Source organism: Tenrec ecaudatus, chromosome 16 (assembly GCF_050624435.1).
Source record: "Tenrec ecaudatus isolate mTenEca1 chromosome 16, mTenEca1.hap1, whole genome shotgun sequence".
NCBI classification, from domain to species: domain Eukaryota; kingdom Metazoa; phylum Chordata; class Mammalia; order Afrosoricida; family Tenrecidae; genus Tenrec; species Tenrec ecaudatus.
In genome coordinates this window covers 23,487,613-23,514,802 of record NC_134545.1, presented here as the reverse complement: position 1 = coordinate 23,514,802, position 27,190 = coordinate 23,487,613, and the positions used below count along the sequence as shown (strand labels likewise).

The 27,190-nt window shown below is 46.2% G+C and overlaps 1 protein-coding gene across 6 annotated transcripts in view; it reads right to left on the bottom strand.

The window, feature by feature from the left end:
* Positions 1–27,190, bottom strand: part of EIF4ENIF1 (eukaryotic translation initiation factor 4E nuclear import factor 1) — a 52,715-nt gene that overhangs the window by 4,432 nt on the left and 21,093 nt on the right. For 4 of the 6 annotated variants that reach the window (XM_075533859.1, XM_075533862.1, XM_075533860.1 and 1 more), the window contains exons 7-15: positions 21,502–21,677; positions 11,595–11,730; positions 11,112–11,291; positions 9,772–10,004; positions 7,167–7,238; positions 6,573–6,756; positions 4,405–4,487; positions 3,006–3,148; positions 75–156 (exon numbers count right to left, since the gene is read on the bottom strand). In XM_075533859.1, the coding sequence (XP_075389974.1) occupies positions 75–156; positions 3,006–3,148; positions 4,405–4,487; positions 6,573–6,756; positions 7,167–7,238; positions 9,772–10,004; positions 11,112–11,291; positions 11,595–11,730; positions 21,502–21,677 (1,289 nt within the window). The remainder of the gene's footprint in view (positions 1–74; positions 157–3,005; positions 3,149–4,404; positions 4,488–6,572; positions 6,757–7,166; positions 7,239–9,771; positions 10,005–11,111; positions 11,292–11,594; positions 11,731–21,501; positions 21,678–27,190) is intronic. The other 2 variants (XM_075533861.1, XM_075533863.1) reach the window with 1 other exon arrangement.

The following is a 27,190-nucleotide window of genomic DNA, read 5'->3' as shown; positions in this document are numbered from 1 at the left end:
GTCCTCAAGGACATCTTGGTCAAGTGGCATATTGCAGGTGTAAGCACACCAGGAGAAATCTAAAGGTCACTGACCATGCTTGTGACGGAGGCCGAGGGAGCAGGCGAAGAGGGATGCCCTTGATGATTTGCTGGCGACTTGGTCACTCGCTGTTGCCTGTGAAGAAAGCAAGCATCAATCTGATCATCAAGCTGTGCAAATGTTAAGTCCTTGACCTAAAACCAAATGATACTTAAAGTCAACCTAGGAATTCAACACCTTTCCCTTATCCAGCTCACTTTCACCTCCAAGAGGTGGCAAAACGTAACGAAACAAAGTTCCACTCTTCCCAAGAGCTCTCAGTCCAGTGTAGGCGATACTTACCAGCCCTGGGCAAACCATGGCAGTAGGCACCAACTAGGTAGACCGGGGTAAGGAAGGCCTGAGGGAATGACAGGCTACTCTACTGAAGAAACTGGATACAGTTTAAGATGGGGCTGAGCAATAAGAAGCTATAGGGTGGAGCCTCGTAACGCCAGTAGAAGGAATGGGAAAGGCAGAGGGCAAGGAGCATGTGCCACAGAACTGACGACCTGTGGTTCAAGCCGAGAGAGAACCGAGCGTTCCCGTGGGGTCAGGACTACGTGATGTGCAACACTCGCCACCGTTCCTGCTCTGCACGTGAGACGGGTTTTAATCCTCTGCAACAACATACTTGTGGCCTCCTGCCCCACAACGGTACAGACTCTCCAACAGCTGATGGAGGACAAAGACCTGTCTGAGTCACTGGCTAACTGACAGCGTGCCTGCGCTCCAGTGAAGTCAAACCTGTGCACAGATACTTAAGTCTACATGGGGTCTGTGATTCTGGAAGCGAATGCAGCAGCAAACGGGTACCCTAAACTCCAGGCTTCCTCCTCTGCACCGATTAGGCCCCAATGCTCCACTGAGGGCGAAGAAGTGAACCCCTTAATCTGGGTCACTGCATGGCCTGCCATTCGTTCACTCTGATAAACAGACAACTGAGCACCTACTATGCGTTGTACTTGGTGTATGCGCGGGGTGGTGGTGGTGGTAAAGTATTGAACAAGACAAGAAAAAATCCCCGCCTGTATAGAGACCGGGAGAAAGACGAGGCGTTCTGCTCCCGTACAGTGAGAGTCTCAGAAGCTCAAAGGGGCAGTTTGGAGTTTGGTTTGGAGACTGCACACCTGGGGCTGTGGGTGGAGATGGGTTACTGTACTGCAGGCAGGAAGACAGAATCGTGTGCAAGCTAAGTACAATGAATAAATGAAGTAGGTTAAGGTTGGGGGCCCTCACGAGTCCTCCCACTTGATGTAAGACTCGAAAGCCACAGCCAACACTGGCTTCACTTGCTAGCGTTGAACGTTCAAGTCCCCTTTTAGTATTTCTTCGTGGGCTTTTAAAAAAAAGATCATTTTATTGGGGGCGCTTATAACAATCCATACATCAATTGGATCAAGCACATTTGTACATATGTACATCATTTTAAAAAGTTTTTTTTTCTACTTGAGCCTTTGGTATCAGCTGCTCTTTTTCCTCTGCGCCCATCCAGTCGCAGGTTAAAAGCCTATCTTTCAGTCTAGGTAAAACATAGTTATTTACACCCCATCTACCTCAATCAGAACTTTGGATGTGGACAGAAAGTCACCTATGGAGACAGTGGATGTCAGGTAACACATCACACTGTCCAGAGACCCCACGGAGAGGGGGCTCAGTAACAACAATCTTGAAGCTGAGGTTCCCCGCCGATGAGCTACACCTGTGTAGAGGTGGTTCCTAGTCTCAGTGCTTCTTTCTGCTCAGGTTAGCATGCCGACTGGTCAGGTCAAGGAGGAAAAGTGCATAAATCTAAAGTGGCAAACTAAAAGGTGCCTAGGAGTGTACGTGAACCAAGTCTAGGTTAGGAAAAGTAACTTCTCAAACTTAAGCCTATGGAAGGCACGGACTTGGCACCGTGGCACAGCCACTTCTTGCTACACAGTGTGGTGCCTCGACCACACACACGCAGGGTGCAGGGAGTGCACAGCTGGGTGCTGAAATGGAGAAGGAAGGTGGTCACTGTGGGAGAGGTTTGGCCGGAACACCTGGAGGGCTCCCCACTGTTAACAAGATGACTGTCTTGTACTCAGTACTAACAGGAAGAATACTGCTATCTCTTCTCCATATTATAGATTCATTTTACGACTTGTTATAACTAACATAAAGAACAGGAGGCCAAAGAAGTCACTAATCTGCTGCTGATCAGCCAATCAAACTCCATCTTGGAGTGGGGCCATCACTCAACATGGAGCCTAGGGTGAGGAAGTCCGGAGAACTTTAGCTTCCCATTATCTCCTAAGCACAACAGCAAACAAGGAGCCTATGCTAGCTGTGTCTATCAAAACCCTTTATCAGAAGACTGGTAAGCTATTTACTTCCAGCGGTGAGAAAAACAGGACAGGCAGAAATAGTTCCCTGTCACCAATTAACAAACTGGAATCAACTAGTAATTTATAAATCAAGAGTACAAGCAAGCATCCTAGGCTGCAAGTCGATGGCCCTCTAGTACACCCAACCCCCTCCTCCCTCCTGCATCCCTGCTGTGCCGGCAGCAGTGAGGTGGCGCACGACAGACAGTACGGAGCAGCACTTCTCCACTTCCTTCCTTCACACCGCAGCCCTCATGTGGGGGGGACCCCCAACCAGAACATCATTTTCGTTACTACTTTATAACTGTCATTCTACTACTGTTATGAATTGTAATGTAAATATCTGATACTCAGGATGTATTTTCATTGTTACAAATTGAACATAAATAAAGCATAGTGATTCATCACAAAACAGTATGTAATTATATATTGTGAAATAGTTATATATTTTCCAATAGTCTTGTGGGACCCCATGTGAAAGCGCAGTTCAACCCCCGAAGGGATTACAACCCACAGGTCAAGAACCGCTGGTACAGGACTACACTATTCTGCACATCTGAGCTAATCCCAACATGGGTAAAATCAGTGACTTACCTGTTTCTGTATCCATCTCTGGTTCTGTCCACTTGTGGTTTGCCAAAACCAGGTTGGTAGAAGTTTGCTGTCTGCATTGCAAGGTCATGTGGCAAGGCCAGCCCCTCCAGAGCGGCCTGTTGCAACTCTAGCTGGCTCATCTGCTAAACAGAAGCAGGAGCGGAGGGTCAGCAGAATGACAGTCAACGTGCTCCTCTGCACACTGCACTTCCAGTCAGTCTTTCTCATACCCACTAAATAACTGACATGAGGACTGTACACATGTGTGGTGCTTGGGCTGGGGCCCACCAAGGGGATTAGACAGCTTGCCAAAGCCGACAAAATACACGGCACATTTGTGGGGTGGGATCATGCAAATAAGGTATAAGGAACCCTAAAAAAGGGATTGGTCAGTTTTTAAACATAGCAAGACGGCAAATGTGCCATCGCAGAGGCAGAAAGGGAGATCTCACTAAAATAAAAAAAGAAGTACCAAGAGTGGGCTGTTTACAGGCAAAAAATACCTGTGCTAAACCTCAATTCAGGAAACAGAGCTGTGATGTCAGAGACAAGAAGCAGACCAGAGAAATGACAATAGCAGAGCCAAGGGCATGAGACAGGCGTTCCATCGCATTGAGCACGAACGGTGAGTGCCTCTGGGTAAAGGCTTGCTCGTCAGAGGGGGGTGTCCCTGCACTCAATCAAGGCGAGCACAGTTTGCTGACCCACAGAACTAGCGCCAAGTGCCTTCGGAAGAGGCTTTCTGGTGGAGTGGAGCACCTCTGAGCACTTATTGGGAGAGCTAAAAGAGCTCTGTGACCATTGCCTGAGCAAGGCAGGGGCTGTAGGGGCTGGGTGTGCCTGCAGGACTTCGGCTAAGAGGCTATCCTGATTGAAGACCTGTATCCGGAGTCACTCCTGAGCCTGTCGCTCCTCTAATACACCCTTAACTGAGTACTGTCTGTGAGCTCTGGGCGGTGATGGAAACAAAGGATCACACCCAGCGGAGAAAAACAGAAAGCCATGCGAAGGACGGGTTAGTGTCAGCAGTGGTGAAGGGTTGGAAGACATGTTTGATCCCCAGCCTCAGAGGCATTGGCCTTGACCACCGATTTGTGTTCTCCTCCGACCCCACATGTGAAGCCAGAGTGATTGGACACCACCCTCGCACATTAGTTTTCTATACATGCTTCTTAGTGAGCAGCAGCTGGGGAACTCAGTTACTTCATGCCTAACTTGTGCTGCCGTTCACGGAGTAGAGTTTTGACGGTGTACTTTAGTTGCTCAGCAAGTTTTAGCCTTCACTGACTTTGAAATATAAAAAACCACTTCCAAGTAGTGTAGCAATTTGCTTTCCCACAAGCAAGAAGGAGGTTGAAGGGTAGCAATGAACTGCATTTGAGAAAGAGCTTGGTCTGACCTGAACTGTGATGGGGCTCATGGGCTTGCGCATGCCTTGGAACGGGTCGCCAAGAAGCTGCTGAGGTGGTCCTGGTGGGAAACCTGTTGGGAAAGTTACAGGACCTGTAAGTGTCATCCTGAGAGACACGATCACTGACGCACGCTGCTGCTCTTTACTCTGGAAACCGTGACTACTCCCCGGGCTCTTGGCCATGCGGTCTCAACCACTCTGACGAACTGCTGGTGAGTCTGCCTCCCCACGAAGCAGAGACCTCTACTGGAGAGAAAGAGCTGCTCTAGTCGGTGGCTTGACCTGTTATCACCCGAAAGGTTGGCCCCAAAGCAGAGACCGGTGCTCTGCGGTTCACACGCTCTTCACTGGCCTCCTTTTTCTGGGAAGATGTCGCACACGGAATCTAAATTGGTGGCCGGCAAGGGTCAGCTCAGCTGGCAGATGAGAAGTAGTGCAGCGAGGCCTAGGAGATTCTGTGCAGGTCACTTCGCTAAGACGACTTTCCAGGAGCTGCTTCTTCATTGCACATTCTGAATTCGCCACCAAACACCCACACCAAGTCCACGATTGTTGGGGATGGAGCAGAACCATAGGTTTCCAAGACTAAGTCCTTATGGAAAGGGAGTCTTTCCAGAGTGGGGTTGGGCTGCTGACTTTCTGGCTAGCAACTAAACACTTACCCACTATGCCAGCAGGGGTCCAAATTAGCCAATGAACAAAGAACCTACTGCCATCAAGTCAATTCCAACTAGGAGTGACCCTCCACAGGGTTTCCAAGACTATGTCCACTGTTCCAGGAACAGACACTTCATCTTTAGCTCACGGGGAGTTTGAACCAACAACCTTGAGGTAAGCAGCCCCCTGCCTAACCACAGGGCGACCAGCCATCAGAAAACAAAACATCTAACCCACAGGGACACCAAACTCCAAATGAACTCATCACCAATGAGTGGAGTCATTGTAGGGCAGAGCAGAAGTAACCCAGTGGGTTTTGGAGACCGTGACCCTCCACACAAGTAGAACGCGCCGTCTCCTCCTATGGAGCCGCTCGTGGGCTTGCACTCTGCCGGCCACCGACACGCCAACCAAACTCGCTGCCACCGCTTCGATTCTGACTCAGAGCAACCCGCACTCTTTACGGGAGTCGGAAGCCTGGTCTTTCTCCTACAACAGCCGTGGTTTCAAACTGCTGACCTTGTGGGTTGTCTGATCCACATGTAACCACTACAAAAAAAACCCTAAAACAAATTCTGTAGGCCACAGTGACCCTACAGAACAGATCTACCCTGTGAGTTTCCGAGACTCTCATTCTTCACAGAAAGCCTCCTCTTTCTCTCGCAGAGTGGCTGGTGGTTTCAAACTAGTGGCCTTTGGTTAGCAGCCCAATGTTCACCACTATGCCACCAGGGCTCCTTAAATTAAAATTCTCATTGGTCCTCTTGGCTCCACCAAAAAAAAAGCGCCTATTTTCTGCCACAATAAAAGTAGGCACCACATCAAAAACAAAACTCACTGCTGCTGAGTCGATTCAGACTCACAGGGCCCTAAAGGACGCAGAACTGCCCATGTGAGTTTCCGAGACTAACTCTTTACACAAGCAGAAAGCCACTTCTTACTCCCTCAGAGCAGCTGGTGTTTCTGCATCTCCACCCTGTGGCTGTGAGCACAACATGTAGCCGCTAACCATCAGGGCTCACAAAGCAGCCATGGCTCTGCTGACACAACCTCTTGTCGCCGAGTGCCCACAACTTCGTCGGTGAGGTGCAGAGGTATGCCTCTCAGCTCTACGTTTATGGAACGATCGCGGAAGTCATATTAACTTTTGATTTAATTTCCAAAATACTATAGCCAGAGTGCTAGAGCCAACTTAGAGCCATCTCAGGGGAGAAATCATGGACCACATGAACATCCGAGTGTAGAAGGGCAGCTGGATAATTCTCGCTGGTCTTCCGGCCTCACAAACTTGATGTACTTACTTTCTCCCACAGTGGGGGGGGGGAAATCCAAAAAACTTACAAACACTTTTTTCCTGGACATCTTTTAAATTCTTCAGAGATGTTTAATAAAAGAGAAAAAGGTTTTGCCTGTTGTACAGGACAACTATACCCTTTGCTCAGGGTGGGAGAGGCAGACCATAGAGAGGTGGAAGAGGACTTTAGCACAAGGCTGCTTACCAACTGGTGAAGATATTCTAGGGCGAAGGTAGTCTGCCGAGGCTGCTCGAGTTTGAAATGCCTGTGACAAGGGCGGAGAGGGTGCCCTTTGGCCCAGTAAAGATGCTGTAGGCTCCAAGCTCCCCATAAGGCCACTCAGAAGATTAGAAGAAACCGGTCTCTGAACTGGTGGACCCAGAAGTTCCTGAAAGCAGAAAGGCATGATTTATGTGAATAAACCTAGTTCTCCTTGCCAATCAAGAGGCTATTGGTTTATGGATCACGAATGACGTTTTTGTCCGTTTACAGATGAGCCCCCCTCATGCTCCACTGAGGGATGAGACGTGTGCCTGCAATACACTTCTCTAAAAGCTCAGCGAGTAGCATTTACTCGAGGCTAACACTACAAACACAGGTTTACATCTATGTCCCAGAGAAATCGCAAACCTGCAACAAGAAATCCCATTCTTTTGGCCACCCTCCCAATTGAGAGCACAAGCAACCGAGATCCTCCCTTGCCATTTTCTAAGACCCAAATCTGGACCACCCCCACAAGGAGTGCAAGGACTTCCTAGAGTGCAAGACCACAGGCCTTACTAGAAGATTGTGAAGTACCTGCAGGATGTTCTTAGGGACAGACTGGCCTGGAAGCTCAGCAGGGGACATCAAATGGCTTTCAAGATTTCTCTGCAAAGTAAAAGGATAACTGGTTTTAACCTTTTTTACACACTTAACTTCTAGATTAATTGGGGGCCACAAGAAGTACAACCTCCACGTTCACCCCAGGAGCTGACATTTAATAGCATTACGATGTTCAAGTCACAGAAAACTATAACTTGTTCTACTCGCTTCACATGAACTAGGAACGAGACTCGTGCGAGCAACGTCCATCAGACATGGTCTTATCCTGGGAGGCAACACTGAGCTGTTGTACTGTTTCCAATGAAAAAGGAGGCAGCAAACAAAAACCCAATCAACAAGAGGGAAAGGTCGATGTTGTAAGAAACTACAAGTAGGAAATCTTATCATTTACATTTTAATTTGAGGCAATCCTAGCTATGTGTGAGGTCCACAGATGGGACTACAAAACCTGGTACACAATATGCAATGTTTAACTTAAAGTTGTTACATTTTTGAGTTTTAGATGTCGGGGAATTTAAACTTTGTTCTTTCTTAAAATGTTGTTTCAAAGTGGGTTTGACAAGCAGGGAAAAATTCTTCTACTTCTACTCCTAACTCAGCAGCACTCTGCTCCTAACGCTGCACTCTCGTATGCCTCAGGACCCAAACCTGACCCGCTGAGCTCGGCCGGAAGTGCTTTCTGGCAGTTTCCTGGGGCATAACAAACAGAATAAAGTTAACCAAGTATTTGATTGCTCGTTTTGGAAATGGAGCTAAATGCAGATGATGTTAATAACAGAGGTCTTCAAGAGTCATTTAATTCTACCTTTAAACTACATAGCTTACTATATACACTGGGAGGATGAAGTCGACAATTACATTTGAAGTGGAGTTTAGACAGAGTCAGTATGTCCAATTTGGGGATGACATAATGTAATTAAATGGAGACAGATAGGAAATAGCACACACACAGCAGCAGAAACTAAAGACACTGATTTTAGAAGGAGACTAGGACTTGGGTTAGGATAATACCTGTGCACTTGTTACATTAATTTCCTTGTTGCTTTCGTTCACAGGTGAAGTTGGGTTTATGCTTAGCTACGAACATCAACTTGAGTTTTACCAGCCATCTCCTTGAGGTTCATTCTCCTCCCACCTATCCTGGAGAGCATTGGAACCCCAGCTTCAAAATAGCCATGCTCACAATTTAGGGTCACAAATTTTCAAAAGTTTCAAGAAGTGAACTACCTGTGCCCTTGTTTTAATCGTTGACATTAAGAAGATGCTACTTGCTAGCAATCAGCACCCATTTACCAAGACAAAAAGGTAACAGAAGGCCAGAATATTTTACAGTCTTATCATCTGGTCTTCATTGAAGAGCATTTCTATCTGACAGGTCTTTTTGTGGGCAATTTGCGGACATTCCCTTGTAACTGTGGTCAGATATAAAGACATAAAGATGTATTTCAGAACCAGATGTCTCTTTTCTGAGGTAAATGGTTGTTGCTACTATTAAGGCCAGGAATAAAGGCACATCTGTCTGACCTAGGTAAGTTGGAGTCTCCATTAGTAACTGTTGATCAAATGAGGCAAGTCCGACTCAACTGCCTTCCCTGGGCACAAGGCACAATGAGGCCAACAGCTATTGCAGTTCACTTCGTGGCTGACTGACCAGCTTCCAAACAAAAATGTGCCAGACGGGGAGAAAGGGGGGGAGGGGGACGAGGACAAAACTCACTAGAAAATCTGCTACAATGTAGCCACTACGAAAATGGTGACAGCGAGACACGGGGCATGTGGCTGAGAGCCATCTCTGGTAGTTACGTCAAAGATCAGTATGTGTGTGCCACACGTTGTAACCCAACTTCACGTGTGAAAAACATTTTAAAGGGCTGGAGTCACAACTTTTATCATTTGTAAATTAAAAGAATGTTTTGTCTTCAAAAAAAATCACCTTAGATGCCTTAGAAATGACACTGTGACAGCCAACTATCTCAACACAGGTAATTCCAGGTATTCAGAGGTGTGTGTTTATTATAAAAATACTGTGAATTTGCGGAGGACGGAGAACAGAAAAGTGGGTGAAGGGAGACATTGAACAGTCTAAGACATGAAAAAAAAAATTATCCAGGGTTCGGGCGGGAAGGAGGAGCAGAGAGGGAGGAGAAAAAATGAGGAGCTGATACCAAGACTCAAGTAGAAAGCAAATGTTGTGAGACTGATGAGGGCAACAAATGTACAAATAAATGCTGGACACAAAGGATGTACGTATGGCTTGTGATAAGAGTTGTACGAGCCCCCAATAAAATGATTTAAAAAAATGATTAAAACATATTGTGAATTTATGTAGCTGAATAATTTAGAAGAAGGTACTTTTCTGTCTTTTTAGGCGGTGATTTAAGGTAATTCTCTACCTAATGTTTCCATCTCGGTACTGTCATGGTACACACATATCAATCACAGGTTGGCTTGCTGTGTGACAGGTAGCGTGGCAATAACTAAGGGCCAGGGGAAGTCTCAAGGACCTGTGCAATCTCTGTTGTGGCGGAGCGCCGGGGAGAGGGCGGGAAAGAGAAGGGCGGCTCTGGCGGGCACTCACCCTGGCTCTGGGCTGTGAGGGCAGAGTCCCGCTTGCCTTCATGGTGCTCACTAGCTTGTTGAAAGCAGTCATATCGCCGTCCTGTGGGAGCTGCCGGCTGCCTGCGACAGCATTCAGGGTCTCCTCTAAATGCTCTGCCATGAAAGGAGTGGAATTCTTTACTTGCTGGTCCACCTTCAAGCCCTTGAGCCCTGCTTCCACCTCTTCCACTGAGAGCACAACCCCTGAATGTGCTGAAAAGTTGAGAAATCCAGATTAGGTCCAACAAAAGATAACGTGGCAGAAATCCTCTTTGGCTACCACTATGGTCACCGTACGAGTAATTTGTCCTACAGCTACAAGCAAGGCTGTCAGAATAGGCTAACATTAGTAACAGACAAAGTGAAGGTAGTTAAAAACCAAGAGGTGCTCAGCCCGAACAAGGTTTGAATTCTGTGCTTTCTAATTAAGTGGCAAACACCAAACCTAAAATGACTAGATTTTATTTTGAGGGAACTTGAAAAGACTCAAGAAAAAACTCCATCTTTTCCCCTCCGTTTACAAAAATTTAATTAAAAAAGGAAAATTTTCATTAAAATTTCCCAAAAAATTCCGTTCAAATTTTGAAAAGCCTGTCATTCTATTTTTCCACGAAATTGGTGGAAGCCCCATCTTACTTAGACCCACAACCAAGATCTATGGAAACAGCAGTCAAAAGAACCAGCCAACCTGTCTTAAAGAAGCACAGCCAGTGTAGCTGGTGAGACCCTGTCTTGCTTTGGTTATGTTCTAAGGAGGGACTCGACTCTGGAGAGGACAGTGAGAAAGAGGAACCTCAACGAGACGGACTGACACAGGGGAACACATCAAGCCCTGTGAACACGGCCAGGACCAGGGAACGTTGTGTTCCCTTGTACATGCAGCCCTATGAGCTGGGACTTTCTCCACAGCACCTAACAAACCACCGGCGCGGAGACCGCAGGACGAGGTCCACGTGTAGCCGCGCTTTATGTGTCCTCTGGGGATGCTGCTCAGGCGCCTAGGACAGGAACCCAAACAGTGCAGCACTGGGCTATTATTTTTGGATCGTGTTAGTCCTGCTTGGGTAACTGAAACCATGAATTTGGGGAGGGACTACTGTATTACGAACAAGCTCCAAGTAAGAAAATGAACTGTGAAGAACAGTGATCAGATCTTCAAAGAGGTGGGATGGTTTGATAGAATGAGCTTCTGGTGTGAACATTAAACAACACTCATAAATTCGAGTTTTGATGACATTGCAGCAGGCTAACCAAGCTGCTTAAAAGCCCGAACACTCAAGCTTTCCCAAGTACCTAAAACAGAAGCTCATGAATACTTACAGCTTTCTTTAAGCTTTTCCTTATTTGCAGAAAGGCTGGAGAGAAGAGGTTTTAAGTCCACTTTGGCTTTCTGTAGCATTTCTAAAATATCCACTTTATTTTCAGCATGATCTTCCAGTGGTATAGGAGCAAAGTAATTCCCCGCATTCTGCGCAGGAGAGAGGATGACCTGCTCCAAACCTAATGTGACACACACACACACACTCAGAATTAATGGGTTCAATTAAACAAGGTATTAAGAGGACACAAAGTAGGGTTTTCACAATCAAGAGGTCCTTTGACTCGAATTGACCCCTAATAAATATACTGTATATACTCGTGTATAAGCCAAGTTTTCCAGCACACTTTTAATGCAGATTTGTGGTAAAATTAGGTGCCTCGGCTGATATTTGGGTCGGCTTATACTCGAGTACATACGGTAAACTGAATCCTGCTGGAAAAGGGTCAAGTTCACAGCCAAAGTAGAATCTGATGTCATTTTACCTGCAAGTCTCTCCAGTTCTTCATGTGGTGTTGACCCAAGACTGCTGGACCGGCTTCCTGACCGGCTGGGGTTGGAAAACCACCTGCTAAAGCGGCTGGCCGAGACGGACCCTTCCCCGAGAACATCCTCGATCATCTGCAGGGAAGACAAACGAAGCTAAGCGTCTCTGTGCAGAGACCGAGCAGCATCCAGTCTGGGAAAGGGTCACTCATTCACTTTGAAACTTCTTTTGAGGCTACTGGCATGAAGATGTTTACAAACACCCCCACCCCACCCCCTTCCTGCCCCGGGTCATTCCGAGTAACCCAAACATGAGGATACCCAACCAGGCATTTCTAACTGTAGAAAGTAAAGTAGTGAAGTTGCCATAACACAGAAAGTGGTTTTTTTTTTTTTTTAATTCTCAGTGTCTCATCAGAAAACCCATATGCTCCCCAGGGCTCCCATGGGACATGGTGTCAGAATAAAAATCAGCACCAGAGTGACGAATTCCACAGCTAATGTGATGGTGAATGGGTGATAAAGAAAATTCCTTGTTTAGGCCCTAAAGGGTCCCTGTAGACAAAACCTCTTGCTTCAACCTAGAATTCAAGCCTTAACATTTCAGCAGCCAAATTTAGGAACCGATCTCTACTTTCTTCTTGAAGTTAATGGGAAGCTTCAGGTGTTTTTATCTTTAAATGGAACTCCCACTTCCCACCCCCATCCCCAGGTTTACTATGAGCAATTCACTGATAAACTATGATCAGAAGCAATTCAATCAACACCATTAGCTTGTAATAGAATTCATTACTCAGCTTTAAAAGCTGTGTTTTTTTAAAAAGCTGTATTTAAGCTTTTAAAAATATCAAGAATTTTCAATTCTGCCCCACCAGTTAAATAGCCAAACTGATCTTATGCAGTCCTTTCATCAATATTTTGAGATCCCTGGTGGCCTAGTGGTTACGTTATTCCATAAGGTCAGCAGTTTGAAAGCACCAGCCGCTCCAAAGAGATAGCCCAGATTTTCTCCTCCCGTAGAGTTAGCCTTGGAAACTCATAGGGCAGTTCTACCTGTGTCATAGGGTCGCAATGACTCTGAATCGACTTGATGGCAAGAAGTCTGAATTTAGCAAACTTTTAAGAAGACAAGACAAAGCAGATGCCAGTTCAAAATTAAGGCATGCACTTGTTTGTCTCATTTCTCTATCAACTAATAAACAGAAAGCATTTTTTAAAAACAAAAGTTGACAAGAGTTAGTCACTTTGTTGTAACTAAAATCTAGAACCCATGGTTTCTAGTCAGAGTTCACCAAAAATAGATTTATTCTTTTTTACTTTGGCAGTTTTTATAACCTGTAACCTAAATTGAGCCACAAAAGGATTATATTGAACATTAGATCAAGATATTTGAATTCAAGATGCTCATTCGGTCATTGCTTCTACTTTTCAGAAGCATTATTTTAGGCAGCTTCAGTCACATTTCACTTGCAGACTCTTAAGTAGGCTTTCAGTACATTCATTTTGGAATAACAGTATTAATAAAAATATTCAAAAACACCACGAATGGTGTTTCATATTGAAAAATTGGAAATTGTACTCAAAATATAGCTACTTTGGTGATTTGAAACAGAATTAGAAATAACAAAAAGCTATAGCTGATCTACTTTATTGTTAAATAAATAACAAAATGAATGGCTTTGCATTTTAACTTCTTGTATTTCCTCTGGTCATATTGTATAGGGAAAAAAGTATAGACACAGAAAACCCTAAGAATGCAAAGACAAAATTAAAATGCAGACGGACATTTTCTAGAACTGTGGCAGTAGACGTAAAGTCATTTCCATGTTTAAATGAGCGATCCACATACTTTCGGATGGTGAGCTCACACACACGGCCCTCACTCATAAGCATCCTTTGTAGCATTTCCAAAGCTGTGGTCTCGGTGCCTTCTGAGGAGCATCTGGTGGGTTTGAGCTGCCAGCCCTGTAATCAGCCCTCCAACACTTACTTGAAAGTGCCCCAGAAGCCAAATTTCATTATAGCTACAAAACAGCGAGAGTGGTAACATCAAAGTTAAGCTTAGCATGTGTGAAGGAATGCCAATTCACACGCGAGTCTTATGACTTTGTCTAGTCAATGCTCACTTTTCCAAAAGGCAAACTTGGCTCCCATGGCAGCACCTTGGGTACAGGAAGTCCAGGCTTTGGGGCCAGAGTATCCTCAGCTCCATCCTTATTTCCTGACGGAGGAGAAGAGCCTGTGAATCCTATTTCGGTGTTTCAGTTGCCCTTGTTAGATGCTTCGTGGCATTTCTTAAGGTTACCTATGACTATTAGTCTGGTCCTCTAAATAAAGGTATATAGGCTGTATTTGCAGATTCCTATCATTCTCAGACACTGAAACATATTTTTCTTTATAGCAATGTCACAGTTTTACAGATCAATGCTTGTTTTCTTTTACTACTTTGTGCTTTTATGGAAATGGCTACATTGTTGTTGTTTCATTAAAGTTGTGGTTTTTTTTTAAGAGAGCTAATGGGTGCACTTCAGGCTACACATTTTCTTCTGAGCATGCTTTTTCTTAGCCAAAACGTGGAGTGGTTACATGTTGGGCTGCTAACCATTAAGATCAGCAGTTTGAAACCACCAGCCAGCTCGGAGGAGCAAAGAGGAAGCTTTCTACTCCCAGAAAGCTAGTCTCAGAAACGCAGAGAAATGGTTCCACAGGGTCGCTTTGAGTCAGAATTGACAAGCAATGGAAAAGAGTTTGGGTTTGCTTGTTTAGCCACAATGCCGAGAAGAATCTCCGCGGTTCACTTTTCATTACACTACCAAACGTTTCTGTCACGTTCCCATTGGTTTCTTTACAAAACTGAGAATTTCTGTTTTGATTTCCCTTTTCTTTACTCAACCTATTTAAGCACTAGTTATGTGCCAGGCACTGTACTGCATTGTTTCATATAAAAAATTTTAATTACTTTAATGGCCATTGTTTATATTCATTCTACTATTCAATTTGAATAGCTTTATAAAACTGGTAACTTTTGAATTTCTAATGTATTACATACAGTGCACATGAATGTAGCCTACATAATCCATAAGCACTGCTATAAAACCATAAATAAACCTCATGACCATCGAGTCAGTTCTGACTTCTAGTGACTCGTATGGGACAGAGTAGAACTGCCCCTACAAAGACACAGAAACCTCTAATTAAACAAAAATATCCTGACAAGAAGCTGCTGTTTCTTGTCATTGCCTCCATCTAGATTATGTGCTCCTAAACGGAGGGTTTTGCGCCTTCTAACCGCTTCCCAAAGAGCTCCTTGTTCTTCCGTTTATACCAAGTCAACATAGAAGTTTTGGGTATTCTTACGGGGTTCAAATTCTGTTCCTTTCCAATGTTGAGTTTTGGAAACAAAAAGGTATGATGTGGAAACCCCACTGGGTAAACTAGACTCCACCTCAAACACACCTGTAACCTGAGAACATAAGACTGAAATAACATGGTGTGTGAAGTAGAAGACAGCTGCATGACGAGTCTTGCACATTAATCAAGGTAGGCAGATTATCATTTACTTACTACTCCAATGCCCTACTTGCCGGATTATGCATGTGATTGACATTGTCAGTGAAAATTATTTTAAGTTTTTCCTGACCATCAATTTCTATTGTTTGTGCAAATAGTGTCCAGTCACTTAAGGATTTCTTCTGGACAAGTGAATGATCCAGGTATTGCTATATGTAGTTTGCACATGTTCAATTTCCTTCTCTCAAAAGTGTTCCAAAATTTGTACCATGGGATAATTAAGAACACTATATACAAAAGATCCTTACGCTACAGGCAGATAAGACAAGATTCTCTATCATAAATTTACAAGGCTGTCTCTAAGGTGAGTCAGAGGCAGATAAAAACCAGATCCAGGAATGGAATTTGGGCTTGCACTTAATCCTAGCTCCAGTCTAAGAACAGTTAGCTCCGACCACATGGTCCTGCTCCTCATGAAGGGAACACAGAAGATATGGGCGCTATAGCAAAGTGGTGAAGAAATTACCTGGTGCCTGGCTGTCAGTAGAACAGTGTCTGGGTTCTTAAAAGCGTGTACATCCAAACAAGCAGCCATCTAAGTGAGACTTCAACTAAGTCCACCATACAAGGATTGCAGGTTATATAATCCAAATGTGAAGGAGGGAGTAGCATGAGAGCTTAAATTGTGAGACACGTGATCCTGGCAGTGATTTGAAGGATCGCCACACAAGGAGCAAGTCTCTGGTGATTTCCTTCTAACCATAATGAGGGGAGGCAATACCTGGCTAAGAAGACAGAGAACTGGAGAGGTGACCAGAGTAGATGGAAACGATCAATCTGACTTGACCGGTTAAAACCTTGTTACTTGATCTCCCACTTTGGGCTTGCTCTGGTCTTTAAAATTCTATTTTTTAATGGTGGGTTTAACTGTTGTACTCTGTCATAATTGGCAGGTTGCTTGACTCATGAAGTCCAGGAGAGGTCAATCTATAAAGACAACAGCTGGAATAAGCTCCTGCAGGGTCCCGGGAGGGGGGGAGATGAGGAGGGGAGGAGATGGGGAGGGGGAGGGGAGGAGATGGGGAGGAGAGGAGATGGGGAGGGGAGGGGGAGGAGATGGGGAGGGGAGGAGATGGGGAGGGGAGGAGATGGGGAGGGGGAGGGGAGGAGATGGGGAGGGGAGGAGATGGGGAGGGGGAGGGGAGGAGATGGGGAGGGGGAGGGGAGGAGATGGGGAGGGGAGGAGATGGGGAGGGGAGGAGATGGGGAGGGGAAGAGATGGGGAGGGGAAGAGATGGGGAGGGGGAGGGGAGGAGATGGGGAGGGGGAGGGGAGGAGATGGGGAGGGGGAGGGGAGGAGATGGGGAGGGGAGGAGATGGGGAGGGGAGATGAGGAGGGGGAGGGGAGGAGATGGGGATGGGGAGGGGAGGAGATGAGGAGGGGGAGGGGAGGAGATGGGGATGGGGAGGGGAGGAGATGGGGATGGGGAGGGGAGGAGATGGGGATGGGGAGGGGAGGAGATGGGGATGGGGAGGGGAGGAGATGGGGAGGGGAGGAGATGGGGAGGGGAGATAAGGAGGGGGAGGGGAGGAGATGGGGATGGAGAGGGGAGGAGATGGGGAGGGGGAGGGGAGGAGATGGGGAGGGGGAGGGGAGGAGATGGGGAGGGGGAGGGGAGGAGGGGGGTGGTAAGGCGAAGCTGATACCAAGGAGTTCAAGGAGGAAGAAATGTTTTGGAACTGATTTTGGTAGCAAATGTATAGCACTGCTTGACAAGATTAAACTATGAAAGGGTATATCTGGATTAACTCCTAATAAAACTGTTTGGGGGGAAAAAAAGCAGCAGAACCCTGAGGGAGGGAGGGAGGGAGAAAAATGAGCTGGTGCCAGGGACTTAAGTGGAGAGCAAATGTTTTGAGGATGAGGGCAGTGAATGTACAAATGTGCTTTACACAATTGATGCATGTATGGATTGTGGTAAGAGTTGTCTGAGCCCCTAATAAAAACCAAGAACCCTGAAGGGACAAGATCCAAGCTATAAGGTGGATGGGGTAAGGGTCCCAAAGGAATTCTTGTGGGACGGCCAGCCCTGGCAGCATGCTCGAGGGCACTGCCACGAGAGGGGAAAACGTGCTCTATGCAGCTTCCGGGCCCTTTCTCCCACTGGCGCAGCTTTTAGTCCTTCAACCTTCATAAGCAGGCCCGTGATGGCCCGTGAGGAAATCCTGCCCAGAATGCCCTTTCCGACTGCACGCCCCTCCCACCCCCACACGCTTGAAAGGGGCTGACGGGAAGATCGCCCTTCAAGGTGGCAGGTTGCCTCGCCACACTTTGGCACCCAAACCCTTGCCGAGGCCAGGATGCTGTCGTACAGTGAATGGGATCTCAAGGCCAGTAACTAAGATACCAAGGCAACTCTGTGCTCTTCTCCCAGGACCGCCAGTCTTCAAGGTTGACGGCCTACACTCTCCTGGTTATTCTCAGCTCCTTCTGACCTTCCTTAACTGTTTGAACCATACCTTTGTTTTATGTGAGGAAGGATTCTTATGGCCTTGTTACAAAGCTTCAATGATTTGGGAAGATGTTTGCCGGAGTTTTATTAAAAATTCAGTATTATTCCTGATTGCAAAATGACTTTTTGATCTCAGCGTGTGTGCACACACCTTTTTTTTAAAAGGCATCTTAATGAGATCAAATCAGGAGCCCTGGTGGTATAGCGGTTACACAGTGGGTTGCTAAACACATTAGCAGTTCATAAACACCAGCCACTCTGGAAGAAAAAGACGAGGCTCCCTGCTCCTACGAAGACAGGAAATTCTACCCCGGTCTCCAGGGTTACTACAGTTCCATGACAGTGAGATTTTTGGTTTTAACAAGGCAAAGACTAGTATAATGACTGAGAAAACTGGACCGCAGCCACCCTGATCTCAGAGACGTGTTTAAGCTGTGTTTGGTCTGGAATAAATCTATGCATGCATGAACCGGAAGCCTCGTGCTGGTGTCATCTGGTAGGTCTGATCCATACTGATCCTGTGAACAAAAAAGCCAACCCACCGCTCTCGCACCCTCCTCACATCTGTAAGTTTGAGCCTGGTGCTGTAGCCACTGGGTCAAGCACCTCGTCGAGTCTTGCTGATTTTGCTGCCCCTCTGCTCTCCCACACATGCTGCCTTTCCAGGGACAAGTCTCTGCTCGTAACGTGTCCCAGGTCCAGGCGACAAAGTCTCGCCATCCTTGCTTCTAAGGAGCATTATGGCTATACTTCTGAGACAGATGTCTTTGTTCTTTGGGTAGTCCGTGGTACAAGAAACAGCTACGAGGACCTATTAATATTTGGAATTTGGAATGTACAATGTATGAACCTAGGGGAATTCCAAGCTGTGGGCATTAGTGAGCTGAAGATCAAACGGCCCACTGTGCCAACAATGACAGCTACAAGAGGAATGGCGCTGCACCAAACATCCAAAGGAGACTGTCAAGACCTACCCTGAAGCTTGCACAAGGAGCTCGAGTAGCCAGACCTCTGCTGTACTCCCTTGAGGAGCCTGGTGTGGTTGGTTACACATTGGAATGCTAACCACAAGGTCAACCGTTTGAACCTATCAGCTGCTCCACGTGAGAAAGAGGAGGTTCTCTGCTCCTGTGAAGAGCTGCAGCTTTGGAAACCCTAGGGAACAGGCCTGTGCTCTCTGAGGCCACTGGGGATTCGAATGAATGGAACAGCAGTGGGCTTTCTTTCTTAACTTACTCATTCACTATGTGCTCTATGGAGACAGGAACTTGGTTCCTATAATTTCAGTCCCTAGAACACACCCAGAAGCCAGAGCTGCTTGATGTGAATGAAATGATGAAATACAGCATGGGTATTTGAAATTTCCTTATGGCTAGTGCGACGTGCTCAAGGTTTCATACATACAAAGAAAGTGTATTCTGGGTCTGGATGTGAAGTTCCATTTACGTTTACTAATATTAAACATTTATGGAGCTTACTAAAGGCCAGGCACTATTCTAAAACTTCACCTATTAATTAATATTCAAGTCCTATACAGACACATTCATTTTCCCTAATTGTTTGGTTGTTTACTGAACATTGTATTAGTGCTCACTGCTACTTAGCACAATCAAAGTGTTTTTTAAATTGATCTTTTTTTAGTGGCCCTATCATAAAACACGGAGCCTAAACCCTCACACTCAGTGTTAACTAGGGTTTAGTGGGGAGTAGGGCCCAAAGGATAGTTCCTGCTCCTCTTTGTTTCAGAGAGAGTCTCACTGGGGGAGTTAAGAACGGAAACACTTCACTTGAAAGTGCATAACAATTCCGCTCCTACCGCTCACTAGCTGTGTGACTGTGCAAGTTACCGAAACCTTCTGTGCCCGTCCCTCAAGGGGTTTTGTGGACTTTGTTCATGTTTGGAGCCTAGTACAGGTCTCTACATTGTGGCCTTCTGCTGTGTTACCTTTGTACAATAGAATCCCCCATCAGTATTCTGCCACTATGGGTTAAAAAAGAAAATAAATAAATTTAACCACTACCAAAAAAAAAAAACCAAAACAACACCCATACCAAAGAACCCCAAATCCAGTGCTGTTGAGTTGATTTTGACTCACAGGACTCTATAGGACAATGGTTCTCAACCTGTGGTCTGCGACCCCAAAGGGGTCGCCCAATTCATAACAGAAGCAAAATGACAGTTATGAAGTAGCAAGGAAAATAATGTTATGGTTGGGGGGTCACCATATGAGGAACTGTGAGAAAGGGTCGCGGCATTAGGGAGGTTGAGAACCACTGCTGTAAGACAGAGTAGAACAGCCCCATTGATTTTTCCATGCTGTAATCCTTACAGAAGCAGATGGATACATTTTCCTCAGGCAGAGCTGCTTATGGATTCAAACCACCAACCTTTCAGTTCGCAGCCAACAACTTTGACTGCTGCACCACACCTTATTTGTAAAAATAATTACTCAAAGATGCCCTGTATTTAAAGGGACACTCAGTTTACACCAAGATAAGTAAACTCACATTCAGGTGGAACCCTTCAGCTTGGAGTGCTGTAAATGGTAAGATTATTGGCTAAGAGATTATGATTAAAGTTGCTTCTTAGAAACCTTGACTCAGTAGATCGGTACTAGAATCTTAGCAACAAAACCGAGGGACAGTTGCCCCACTGCTGTGGCACCACATTCCAGGTAGTCCCGACTAGTGCTGCAGGTGGCTGTGGTCTCGGCCTAGGCGGGTCCACATTGAGGTTAAGTTCAGAGAGTGAGTAGGTTGAGGGTACCTACAGAAATCCAACACCGCTGCAACACTGGTGTTTGCTAACATACCGATTCTCAATCGACTGAAAAGAGAGAAGCCCAGCTGGTCACGGCAGAGAATGTGAGAAGTACTGTTATAGAACTCACCTGTGACCCTGACCTATCAGGATCACACACTGCCTATTCACCTACTCTTTGTGGCCAGGTTTTGGAGGCTGGGGAATAGCCAAATAGGGAGACAGTCCAATGTGGTCCGCTCTCAGGTCCAGTTTTGTCTGTGCATGCAGGAATCTAAGGAAGAGTAGTGATGGAGTGCTGGAATTTAAGCCAGCTCCATGAACCACGGACACTCGGGCCAGTCAAGCTCACTTGCTTCACCTAATGTTCCTTTACATTAGGGTATCTGGAGCATACAGACTTTTCTTGGTCAAGTTGTTTTAAAATCCTGTCTCACAGAGCTCCGCGCACTCTTTCTCCAACCACAGAAAACCTTATTTTTGTGTGCAAAGGCTCTACTTACAAATCATCTCTGAAATTGTTGTGACAGTATGCTAATCCCTAAATGTCTGAAAGGGACAGGAGCTAGGGCAGACCGCAGTGAAGATCTGAGGAGGGCTTACTAGCTCTCTTCTGAAACGCTGGAAAGACTAGACGACCTCAAGAATTAAGTGGCAACACCAATACTATCTCAAGCCCCTTTCCCTAAAGGTTCTTGAAACCGTCACACCACAAAAAAAACAAACCACTTAACCAAGCAGCCTTACCCAAGCAATGCAGGCTAGCCTAACACTCATCGCCAGGTATAAATGCCAATGCCACAGAAAGTCTCCACAACAATACTTAAACTCCTTCACACTCAAACAAGCAGACGGGGTTCTGAAACACCTGGAGAGATTTTAGTTCAGTCACCAGCCTGGCAAAAAGTTAGCTGGGACAAAATTCTCAGTCATTTGCACCAAACCTTTCAAATCGAAGCCAAAACAAGTTCAAATGATTGTTTAAGAATAAAGGTCAAACAAAACAAAACACCCAATCCCAAAGTATCGACCCAAACAACCCTACCAAAACAACCCACAAGGACCCAGGTCCAATGTAACGGTAAAGTTGCTCTTTCCATGTGCGTGGGCTGCTACACTCACCGAAGCCAAGCACGGCACCTTATCAAGGTTAAAGAACTCATTAAAGTCAAATTCTCCTGGGGACTGCTCGGGCAAGACGGCGTCCCTCGGCACTTCCTGATCCGCAGCAGGCTCCTGTGCAAGAATGACCTCCACCTCGTCCTCTTCGGCCACGCCTCCATTGCACTCGACTATGCCTGAAAGTAAAACCAGGACAAAACAGTCTGATCAAGCCAGGTGCTCCAGTCTTCCCTCGTGTTCTTGGCCAATGACACGACACACATGCAGAACAGCCACGGATGGCTTTAAGAGCCGCCATCATGCGCCGGTACAGTGCTTACAACTGCCGTACTGCTCAAGAGCCAGAGAGCGCCAAACAAGCTCCTCTCCCACTTCTTTGTTGTCTATATCCGACTGGGTCTTTAGTGGAATTATTTTTCCCTGAAAAGGTCGTCTTTACGAGTCCCTACTGTTCAGTTGAGCTCACATATCAAACCAAGTTAATGTGTCCGTGCCATCATCCCTGCCTCTGCACCACCACAGTTGCAAGGGTAAGTTCCCCTTGCTTGCAGGTCGGCTAGAGATCACCCTTCAAGGCAGAGCTCAAATGTCACCTCCTCTGGGAAGGCTGAACTACTGTCCATTTTCATCCTCCCAGCAAGGTTAGCTCTCGTCTTCTCTATACTCCTGTGTTAGTTCTCACAGCATGTATCACGGTGCATTATCGTAACTCTGGTCCAGAGTCCAAGCCCTCTAAGGGCAAGTAACCTGTCCTAATTTACCTTGCTGCTCTACAGTGCTAGGTCAACCCACAACTCCATTCCGTTTAGTTGTTTGGGGAGGGAAATACGATGGGCGCAAAGTGACGCTATCAGGTGCTAACATCGAAGAAAGCTAGCATCTTAGTTTTAGCCAGAGAATGGACCAAAAGGTCAAGTGACCTGGATTACAACCCACCTACATTTGTGGGTCATCTATAAATAGATCTGACACACGGATAACTGGTGATGATCATGAGGTATGAGAAGACTTCCAGAGCGGCGGGTCAGGAAAAAGACCGCAAGATGGAAAAAACCACAATCTGTATCAGGAGAGAGTCTAAGATTTGCTCTTGAGCACACGAACACGTGCAAGAAATGATGACGTAGAAGAACTGAACAAAGGCAGCTCCAATCGACAAGGCATACAGTACAATAAAATTTGCAAACGATCTGAAGTTAGAAAACCAGAAAGACAGAACACAACTGACATACCTGAAGCTGAAAGAACTAAAGAGGAAATCCAATACTAAAAAAGTCTGTGGTCAACAAATAGAATGATACAGGAAGCCACACCAAAACCGAGGAGGAATATACAGAGCCATTGTACCCAAAATAACCGGCATGCATCCAAACACTTCAGGAAGTTAGCAAAACACCCAGTACCAATGGTCCTGAGGGAATGCAATTCAGGCACTAACTAACAAAAACCCAGGCTCCAGGAGTCGATGGGATACCGAGTGATGTAACATGACAACCACATGGATGTTAGCATTAGAAGGGCTTAGTCATCTCGGCCATGAAACCTGTCAGACTACTACCCGGACGACTGACTGTCCATCTGTGCCAGCTAGTTCCTGTCTAACTGCAGAGAAAACGAAACAGATTTCTATGCCTGTGGCTTTGTGGCTGTGTGAAGGCATCATAACCAATGATAGACAGCATTATGAAGAATGGAAATTCCCAAACATTTCGTTGTGCTCACAGGAAACCTGTACCTGAATCAAAAAGCTGAATCGAAAGAAAGAAAACCAGAGGACAGTGGGCACTGAGTGGGCTAGAATTGGAACATGTGTCGTTTATTCATGTTGTATGCTAAATAAACACTACAGGAAAGCTGGCAAGACCTCTTGAGAGGAACAAAGAAGTCACTCCGAGGACTAAGCTGTGCCTGACTCAAGCCATGATATCTTCCGTCACTTCCCGTGCACGTGAAAGTTGGGCAGCAAACAAGGAAGGTTGAAGGATGCAGTGAGTCATGGTGCTGGTGACGAATATGGAAAGCACACGGGCTACACACGAACAAGCAAGCCAGTCCTGAAAGATGCAGCCAGAGTTCTTACAAGCATGGATAGCAAGACTACTTCGTCTCACATGCTCTGGACATGTGATCAGGTGAGAATGAGCCCTGAAAAGGACGTCGTGCTCAGTACAGTAAAAGGGCAGTGAAAACAGGGCGGAGCGGGCACAGGAACCTAAGGCGGGTACAGAGCTGGGCGTACGTCACTCTATTGTACACAGGGTTGCTACAGCATCCAGACTGGAACCACGGTGGGAGGAAGCCTACGGGCAGTGCCTGCAGAGGGCGGCGATAGCCCTGCCTGGTGAACATGAAAGCCATCCGATGAAGGCACAGCCGGCCTTTAATATGTCTTACATCTGAACACAGAGAAACTGAAATCCTCATAACCAAACCCATAAGCAACATCCCGTTAAGTGGGAAGAAACTGAGGTTATTAAAGACGTCATTCTACTTGGATCCACAATCGAGGCCATGGAAGCAGCACTCAAGACATCAAATGCCGTACTAGTGCAGTGGGTCAATTAAAGGACCTTGCCCGAAGCGCTAAAAGATCTCACTTCGATGACTGAGGTGCATCTGACCCAAGCCATAGTCTTTCCAACTGCTTCACAAGGGTGTCAAAGCGACCACATTAAGGAAGACCACTGACACGTTTCACGTAGCCAAAAATAGTTTGAATATGCCACAGGCTGCCAGAGAAACGACCCAATCTATCTTGGGGGAAGTACAGCCTGGGCGCTTCTTAGAAGCAACGATGGAAAGATGCTATCTTACTCTGAACACAGCACCGGGAGAGACCAATTGCTGGAAAAGGACATCTTGGAGAGCACAGCCGGGGTTGTGAGGATGAGGCACCTGGGAGATGGACCAACACAGGAACTGAAACAGATGGTACGGTGATGCAAGACCAGGCAGGGTTTCGCTCCGCCATGCTTATGACAGCTATGTGTTGCAACCGACGCAAAGGCAAGTCATACCAATAACATGGGCAAAATGTATAACTTTTTTGCTGGAATAGTTGTTATCCAGATTTTTTTGTGCGTGTGTGCAAATGGATTGAGATGCTAGATACTAACTTTATTAGAAAAACAGAATTTCCAAACCCTATCCTGCAACCCCCAAAACCCACTGCCAGAGTCAATTCTGACTCTGTGACCTTACATAGGATTTCTGAGGCTGTAAATTTTTACGGGAATAGACAAGCTTCCACTTTCTCCGATGGAGTGGCTAGTGGGTTTGAACCACTGACCTTGTGGTTAGCAGTCCAAACACTTACCTGACATCACCTCTAGGATTCCTTCGGACTGAAACTGCACCGATTAGAGAGCTGCCTGTATCTTTATGATCATGGCAGACATGAAGTCACGTGAACAAAAAGTACCCTGCCTGGCAGTCTTGTGATTCACTGGCCAGAACATTCAATCTAGACCAAGTGGGCCTAAATGCTAACTTCTGCTTTCATGCCGAAACACTCTGAAAATCTCGGTAGCAAAGCAGAAGAACACAATACCTGACAGGCTTAACAGCTTACTTATGTGAGGGTCAATATACCTTCACACCCAGCACTGCACGAAGTCCCTCCACTAGACATATTGAACATAAGGCAAGCTTAAGACACACTGTTCCTCCATGTAGCTAGCCCCCAAGGGCCCTGAGAGCCTCGTGACCACCCGTGGCAACCAGTGACACTCCTGAGCATGGGCAGGTAGTGGGCAGAACAAGCAGCAGCACACACCACTGCCAACTCCCATAGGTACATGCACTCTCTTCAAGAGGCACTCCAGTGAACTCGACTGCTGGGGTGGCCCGCACCATCATTTTACAGACAAAGAAATTGAGTCTTAAAACAATGAAAAGCCCCCCAATACAATAGCACCTCGCCCTGCTAAGCAGCCATTGCAGGATACCCATCTTCCCGACATGATCACTGAAGAAAGCCGTGTGTGTAAGCAAATGTGGTGAAGAAAGCTGATGGTGCCCGGCTATCAAGAAAAGATATAGCGTCTGGGGTCTTAAAGGCTTGAAGGCAAGTAAGCGGCCATCTAGCTCAGAAGCAACAAAGCCCACAGAGAAGAAGCACACGGCCTAAGCGAACACAAGGTGTTGAATGGACCATGTAGCAGATACAAAGGAACAAAAACAATCATTGTGTGATCACCTTCCTCACATAATGGCTGAAGACGAAAGTGTGCATAAGCAAGTGTGGTGAAGAAGGCGGATGGTGCCCGGCTACTGAGAGATATAGCGTCTGGGGACTTAAAGGCTTGAAAGCAAACAAGCGGCCATCTAGCCCAGAAGCAACCAAGCCCACACGGAAGCAGCACACCAACATAGGTGACCATGAAGGACAGAGGAGACCAGGTCTCCAACATCAAAGGTGGGGTGGTGGTGAGAATCACATCACCGTGAAAGAGGGGGAGTGCATGATGGGGACCCAATGCCCACCTGTAGAGAGCTGAACACCCCTTCCAGAGGGGTAGTGAGGAGGAGATGGGCCACTCAGGGTTCAGTGTAACAACAATGAAACTCAAAACCTTCCTCTAGTTCCTGAACGCTTCCTCCCCTCCCAATCATCATGACCCCAATCCTACGTTGCCTTGCGGACCTGGTTGTACCAGAGGTTGTACAGCGGTGCAGTGGGGATCTGGAGGCACAGGGAATCTAGGACAGACGAACCCTTCAACACCAGCGGTGGGAGAGGCGACACCAGGAGGGAAGGGCATGTAGAAAGGGAGAACCGATCTCGGAGATCTATGTGTAACCTCCTCTCTGGGAGATTGTCAAGGGGGAGGCGGGTGAGGGGAGACACCGGGGAGTGTAAGATAAGATATAATAATTATTTATAAACTATCAAGGGACCAGGGGTGGGATCGGGGAGGGAGGGGGATGGGGGAAAAAAAAGGGAAACCGAGCTGATTCCAGGAACCCAAGTGGAAGGTGAATTATGAGAGTGATGAGTGCAACGAATGTATAAGGGTGCTTTGCTCATTTGATGTATGCACAGATTGTGATAAGAGTCTTATGAGCCCCAATAAAAAGATTAAAAAAAAAAAGAATATAAAAAAAAAAACACAAAAAACAATGAAAAGCATTATCCATGGCAGTGAGCATCCTTTTCCAGCAGGGCAGAGCTTCTTCATGACCAATGTTACCCATCAGAACTCACCTGTCCACTTTAGGACCGACCAGCACACATTACGGTACAAGGTTCATGTCCTAATTTAAGGATGAGTCTCACAAGAGGTCGTCTATACCCAGAACCCCGTGGTATTTTTCCTGTTTTTCGTTTTGTAAGGAGATGAGAACAATTCTTAACAGAAGGATGGCTTTTGGTACAGAGCAGCAAGAAGAGTGCCCCACAAGCACTTTATCTGAACTCAAAACTCTCTGCAAAGCAGACCAGGCCTGAGCTGACGGTGCGTTGAAGACTGCACAGAAGTGTCCTAGCAGACAAGCTCATTGGCCAGGGACCCACAGAAAGATAACCATGGCACATACTTTAATTAGTGTGGATGCATATTTAAATCTTCTTTTCAATCAAAGGAGAGTGTTAATCATGTTTCCCTCTCTTATAAATGTAATTCCTAGTCAAACAATTTCACTCATCACAATGTACATACATCACCTAGTAGTGGGCCCTGTATGTAGT